The 7,236-nt window shown below is 32.5% G+C and overlaps 1 protein-coding gene across 1 annotated transcript; it reads left to right on the forward strand.

Moving 5' to 3' along the window:
• Window positions 1–3,554: 3,554 nt before the first annotated feature.
• LOC114264243 (protein FAR1-RELATED SEQUENCE 5-like) lies at window positions 3,555–7,034 on the forward strand. Its single transcript, XM_082873037.1, has 4 exons — window positions 3,555–6,358; window positions 6,454–6,522; window positions 6,622–6,690; window positions 6,815–7,034. The coding sequence occupies exons 1-4, from the start codon at window positions 4,241–4,243 to the stop codon at window positions 7,022–7,024; spliced, it is 2,466 nt and encodes an 821-aa protein (XP_082729163.1). The 5' UTR covers window positions 3,555–4,240; the 3' UTR covers window positions 7,025–7,034.
• Window positions 7,035–7,236: the final 202 nt, after the last annotated feature.

Genomic DNA, 7,236 nt, shown 5'->3' on the forward strand with positions numbered 1-7,236 from the left:
ATGTATGTACATGTCTGTGTGTGTGCGTGAGAGTAGACAAAAGGAAGGGGGCTGAATTTCTCTGTGATAGATGAGAGGGACCTTAGACATCAAAAAATAATTTTGTGGATCTCTTCCATTATGAAAAGTGGGAGAGAGACCCTAGACCAATTTTCCCATTATATTTTTATTCTCTTATTTCTATCATATTTATCAATTGTAATAAAAAGAATAAAAAAGAAAACGAAAAAAAGAAAAGAAAAGAATGTTTTGGAACACATTAAATATTTTGTAACTTTTGTATACTTTATGCAAATTATTAGTTGTCATTGGCAACACTTTAGGATAAGTATGATGATTCATCACTAGTAATATATGGCACTTATTGTATCACTTTTTTTTTTCTTCTTTTATTTTTGTGCGAACAAGTATTTTTTTTTTTAAGGAAATATTTATAAAAAAAAAACTTTCACAATTTAGATTGATAAATGTATATTTTTAATTTATTATATATTCAATCATATAAATTTTAATTCTCTAATGGATTTAGAAATCTAAATTTTGAATCCCTAACTTTTTTTTTTTATTGAACTTTAGTCGGTCACCGACGTCTCTCAATTAGTGGAATCGACAAATCAATGAAAAAGAGGAGGAAAATTATTCGGTGTCGTATGTGTGCAATGTGGCCATGCCACCAATCAATTGCCAAGTTTGCTGTCCTCTAATCACCAATATAAATTATTAAAGAAAAATTACATGGTAAATGAATCTTTAAAAATTAATTACAAAATCTAAAAAAAAATTATAATTTTACCTTTTAATGTTTATAAAATTCATACCCATCTAAGAAAATATTTATAAAATTCATCAAATATTTAAAAATATTTTTCCGAGCGCCCCGAAAAAAACTTTTCCAATTGATAAATGCCATCATTTCAATCGGTCACGTTCGAGTTAGAACACTACCTAATTGTTCCCTAAGCACTAAGTGGTATTTTAAAAAGTTGATAAAAAGTTAATTTTTTAATTTTTTTTAATTTTTTTGTAATTTTGTGTGTAAAAAAGCTGATTTTTTTCTTACCCAAAAAAAAAAACTGATTTTTTAAAACTTTTTTGTGACTTTTTTATGTAAAAAAACTAAAAAATTAACTTTTTTAACTTGTTCCCAAAACACCCCTAAATATAAGTCAAATCTATTCACAAAACTTCTACTATTGGTTCAAATCTATTCACAAAACTTCTACTATTGGTTTATGACTCATCCACTACTAATTAAGAGCATCAATGCATGACCATCAATTAATTAAGAGCATCTATATAAAATTAATTAAAATTTATTAACTTTTAAATAAAAGTTAATTTTTTATTTTAGTTGTATAATTTTTTAACTGTACACTCCACCAAACTCTTTATTTATTTTTTACATTACTTAAATGTTATTTTTGTTTTTTTATATAATTTAATTTTTATTTATTTTTTATTTTTTACAAACTCAACACAACTAATTACAAGATATCAAAAGTAAGTCAAAATGCTAACTACATTTGCTAATGTTAAACTATCAAAATTGAAATAACTAACTTGATAGCTACCTTCAGTTGAAATGTGATGCTTTATTCATTATTTTAATTAAAAAATAAAAATAACTAATTTAATGGAAATACTCATATAATTCTCAAAATACAATTGTACTAAGTATTCATTATTTTAATTAAAAAAATAAAAATAACTAATTTAATGAAAATACTCATATAATTCTCAAAATACAATTGTCATAATTTTGACCACTAAACAGAGAAACTACACTAACAGTATTACAAACACATCATTTTTTATTGAGGGAGATTCATACTATGATGATGTGTAAGCCCGAATACAGATCTTCCGTAGCACTTTCCTGTCGCCCTCCCTGTCGCCCTTTTCGAAACGGCGTCGTTTTGGTTAAAACGACGTCGTTTTAACCCTTTTTTTTTTTTTTTAATTTTTCCCCAAAATTTGAAATTCCCGCTTGTTTTTATTTCAGGCTCTGTGTTTTGTTTTGTTTAGCCCTAAGACAGAGATGGTAGACGAAGAGAGAGAGAGCTGAGCTGAGCTGAGAGATGAGACAGATGGTAGAGGGACGCGACGGGTTGGGCGAGGGCGAACGAAGGATGGTGGAGGGAGGAGACAACCATTGCGAAGGACAAAGGATGACGGAGGTAGGAGACTGCCATGGCAATGGAGGGAGCATGGCGGAGGGAGGAGACTGCCATGGCGAAAGACGAAACATGGCGGAGGCGCGCGACGCGACGGCGAGGCAAGATTGCGGCCCTGAGGTGGTAAAATAAGTGAATATCTGTAGCTGAAGTCTTTAAGATTATTGTAGCTGATATATACATATATATATATATATATATATACATATATATATATATATTTGAATATCTGCCTGAAATTTTTTATAAATGTTTCTGGGTTTTTCAATTTTTTTTTTTCATTTTTGGGATGGAATTATAGTGATGGAATTGTTCTAACTGGGTAGTGATGGAATTTTTCATTTTTTTGATTTTTTCATTTTTGGGATGGAATTATAGTGATGGAATTGTTCTAACTGGGTAGTGATGGAATTTTTCATTTTTTTCATTTTTTCATTTTTGGGATGGAATTATAGTGATGGAATTGTTCTAACTGGGTAGTGATGGAATTTTTCATTTTTTTCATTTTTTCATTTTTGGGATGGAATTATAGTGATGGAATTATAGATAAATATCAATTCTGGGTTTTTTCATTTCTAGAAGTGATTTTCATTAAAGATTATAGTGATGGAATTGTTCAAAAAGGTATATTCCACTACCAAACATTACAAAAATGTTAACAGAATTCTGTTAATTGAAAAACATTTTGACCTAGAATTCTGAAAATTAATAGAATTGATCTAACTGTTATGTGTTCAAAAAAAATTTCATTTAATTTTGCTTGAAATGGTTCATGTGCTTGGAATGGTTCTGTTAAATTTTCATTTAACAGAATTCTATAATGACCTCTTATTGTGCTGAAATGGCACTTTGTTGTTTGAATGTTGTAAGGGCGGTAATCTTTAAATCAATTGTTCCTGACAAATCAGATTAAAGAGATAAGATTGTTAATATAGAATAACAAAGATGTGGCCTTACCACCACAGAAATATACCGAAAGACAGATTCTACTGTTCTTCCCACTTAACAATTTGTATTTTTTATGTGGATGGTTCATGTGCTTGGACTCTTTCAATTGACAAATTCAAGTGAAACACATTTGTCCTTAAGTTGTTGTTTGGAGTTTTCTTTAGTTTATTTATGGTATGTGCAAGCTTTTTAGTGATTCACATGACTACTTAGCTGCTGTACGGTTAAGATTCCACTGAATTATCACTTTTTTTTTTTTGTTTTGATCGGCTCCACGGAATTATCACTGTAACAATAAAGATGGAGTATGTTGCTAACTATTCTTGACTTAGCTAAGTATGTCACACAATAACTAAGTATGAATTATGATGGAGTATGTTGCTAACTTTTCTTAACCATAACCCACCTTATATTGGCTAAACCATATAGCATCCCAAAACACACCTTAGGTGCTTGAAATGGCATTTTTTTTTGTTTTTTATTTCGTTTCTGTTTCAAGCATTTGTTTCATTTATTTCATCCACCAAAAACTATCTTGTGCCAGAATTTCCCAGACTTCCTGAGTGTTTAGCCTACTCCTCAAATCTAAGAGTGCTTTAGAAAATAAACATCATGATGGAGTACTAATAAAAATCAGATTCTAAATCACATTTTTCTATGATGACGATACTGTTTGTTCAAATTTTTTATTTTTTATTTTTTATTTTTTTTTCGATGGATTTAGAAATATGAAAAACATGTAAGGTATTCATTCATTTTGTTGCTGGACATCTTATTCATTTAATTATGTTCCTAAAGTGATATTGACAACTCAATATTGCAGGTGTCAGTTAAAAATCATCATAATGTGTGGTTTAACATTCTAACTTCTTTGGTGATAGGGTTTGAGTTTGACAGTTTGTGTTTGTATTTGTTGTAAATCTAAGGTAGGTGCGGTAGCATTAAATAATATTATGCTTGAAATTATTCATATCATTCATCTTTCCCACTGGTATATTATATGTATAGGAAAATGTTATATAAATTACTTAGTATGTAGGCACACTTCTAAAAAATCCTATCCATCAAATTTTGGGAAGTAGCTTATTTTATTATTGTATGGTACTGAATTGTAGGTAATGGAAGAAAATAATGTTGTTGATGACTTGGGTAGTTGTGGTTGGAAGCCAAAATTGGGCATGCCATTTGACTCTGAACAAGCTGCGTATGACTTTTATAATAACTATGGCGGAAAGGTGGGGTTTAGTATTAGGAAGTCGTATGCACACAAGAACAAACATACCAAGGAAATAACTTCACGGATTTTTGTATGTTATAAAGAGGGAACTCGGGGTATTGACAAGCGAGATCCACTAGTAAAATTTCCGACACAAGAGGTGCGATGTGGTTGTGGTGCCCGATTGAGTATAAAGTTAGATAGAAATTTAGGGAAATATGTTGCAATTGATTTTGTTGAACATCATAATCATGACCTTGTGCGTCAAGAGTGTGTTCATATGTTGCCATCCCAAAGAAAAATATCTACCACCCAAGCAATTGAAGTAGAATTGGCTTCAGAATCTGGAATTCCTCTTAGGTCTGCTTATGAGCTATTGGGTAGGGAATGTGGTGGAACAGCATCACTAGGCTTCACCAAATTGGACCAAAAAAATTATTTAAGATCGAAAAGACAAAAAGATTTGGAATATGGAGAAGCGGGTAGTGTGTTGCAATACTTTCGTAAGAAAACGGTGGAAAATCCATCCTTTTATTATGCAGTCCAATTAGATTGTGAAGAGCAGATAACTAATATATTTTGGGCCGATGCTCAAATGATAATGGACTATGCTCAATTTGGTGATGTAGTGACCTTTGACACTACTTACAAAATAAATAACGAGCATAGACCTTTTGGAACCTTTGTTGGATTTAATCATCATCGAGAAACGGTTATATTCGGTGCAGCGTTGATGTATGATGAGACTGCCGAATCATTCACATGGTTGTTTCAGATTTTTTTGGAGGCAATGTCAAACAAAGCTCCAAAAACTATTTTCACAGATCAAGATGCTGCGATGGCTAAGGCCATTCCAATTGTCATGCCTAATACAAACCACCGACTTTGCACATGGCATTTGATGCAAAACGCTGTGAAGCATGTAAGTTGTCTTTTTGGAGATGTGGGGGTGAAGGGTGTGTTTGCAAAATTTATGCATGAAATTGATGATGAAGAAGAATTTAGAATACGATGGGACCAAATGCTTGATAGGTATGATGCACACAACAATCATTGGTTAAAACAAACTTTTGGTGTGAAGGACAAATGGGGATGGCCATATGTTATGAATTCTTGGGCAGCTGGAATGAGTACTACTCAACTAAGTGAATCATTCAATGCCTGTTTGAAGGATTATCTCAATTGTGATCATAACTTGATGGAATTTTTCATGCATTTTGAGAGGGTGCTCTATGACAAGAGGTATAAAGAATTGGAAGCCGAATATAATTTGTCCCAAAAATTGCCAAGGATTTCCATTCCAACTTTGATGTTAAAGCAAATGGCAGATATTTACACCAAAACAATTTTTGAGGAATTCCAAAATGAGTACGTGCAGTCCATTGAAGCATCCATTGTAGGCACTCTTAATGGTGGTGAGAGTACCATATTCACAATTCGAACGGTGGTAGATGGAAACAAAGATAAGAATGTGATAATGCATAGAGATGGTTTTTTGAGTTGTAGTTGCAAGAAGTTTGAAGTGAAGGGCATAGTGTGTCGACATTGTTTGAAGGTGCTTAGAGAAATATTGAATGGAAAAGACCTTCCTGCACAATACATCTTGAAACGATGGACTAAGAAAGCAAGGGCTGAAAGTGTGAAAGATAGCCGTGGGTATGATGTCAAGGCTGATGTCAAACTACATCAAAGCGATCGATATAGGTCATTGATGAATATGTTTAGAGCAATAGCAAGTAGAGCCGCGGAAAGTGAAGAAACTTATCATTTGTCACTTGCAAAAGGTGAAGCATTGAGCGTAATGGTTGAAGAGAAATTAAGTGTGCACAATTGTGGTGAAGTGGAGGTCACTGAATTGAGAAATTCCGCAACTAACACATGCCCACCGAGTGAGGAAGTAGATTGTCCAATCCAAGCTAAGGGACTGAAGAAAAGACAAGCAACTAGTAAGGGAAGAAGGAGGATCAAGGGCGGGATGGAAAAATCTATTGCGAAGAAGAAAAGAATGCAATCTAAGCAGGTAATTAATTTTGTTATGTGTGATTGTTATGTGTTATCAATTTTGTGATATGTATGTTTGGAAAATCATGAATTAAATAAATTGGTTGTTTGCAGGGTGATGGTTTTTGTACTCTTGAAGGTCAATCTGAGCCTCCTATCGCCATGGGTAATATTTGTAGTCAGGTAATATTTACTATTCTGTGCAACCTTGTATTAATCTTGCAATATTTATTATTGTGTGCAACTAGTAGCGTGATATTTATTATTTTGTGATGGATGTAGGGTGCTTCTTTTCCTGCTTCTCAAGGTCAATCTGAACCGTCTTCCGCCTTGGGTAGCCATTCAATACAGGTAATTGAACATGCATACACCTTAGGGCAATTGAACCTCATACGGCACCAACATATCTTCAGTTGCTTCTTCTTGCAATATTGTCATGTGAATTTCTTTTTTGTTTCGTGCATTGGTTCTATAGGGTGTTACAGTTTACACTCCGCAAGGTCAATCTCGACCTCCTTTCGCCACGGGTAGTAATTTTGTTCAGGTAATATTTCATATTGTCTGTTTTTTCAAAATGAAAATGCATTGTTACTTTTTTTCATTTTCACTTATTCTTTTGTTTATGTTGGTTTACTTTAGGGTGTTTATACTCCACAAGGTCAATCTCGACCTCTTTTTGGCATGAGTAGTAATTATGTTGAGGTATTCTTTTCATATTGTATGTTTTTTAAAATGAAAATGCATTATTACTTTTTTTTAATTTCACTTATTCTTTTGTGTATGTTGGTTTACTTTAGGGTGTTTCTACTCCACAAGGTCAATCTCGACCTCTTTTTGGCATGAGTAGTAATTATGTTGAGGTATTCTTTTCATATTGTATGTTTTTTAAAATGAAAA

The sequence above is a fragment of the Camellia sinensis genome, chromosome 6 (assembly GCF_055761805.1).
Source record: "Camellia sinensis isolate YWXY chromosome 6, ASM5576180v1, whole genome shotgun sequence".
Taxonomy (NCBI): Eukaryota; Viridiplantae; Streptophyta; class Magnoliopsida; order Ericales; family Theaceae; genus Camellia; species Camellia sinensis.

What these genes read in the sequence shown, in the direction of transcription:
- LOC114264243 (XM_082873037.1), top strand. Translation starts at nt 4,241, where the DNA reads ATGGAAGAAAATAATGTTGTTGATGACTTGGGTAGTTGTGGTTGGAAG. An exon ending in AAAGAATGCAATCTAAGCAG is followed by an intron (nt 6,359 to 6,453) that starts GTAATTAATTTT and finishes GGTTGTTTGCAG; the next exon opens with GGTGATGGTTTTTGTACTCT. An exon ending in TGGGTAGCCATTCAATACAG is followed by an intron (nt 6,691 to 6,814) that starts GTAATTGAACAT and finishes TTGGTTCTATAG; the next exon opens with GGTGTTACAGTTTACACTCC.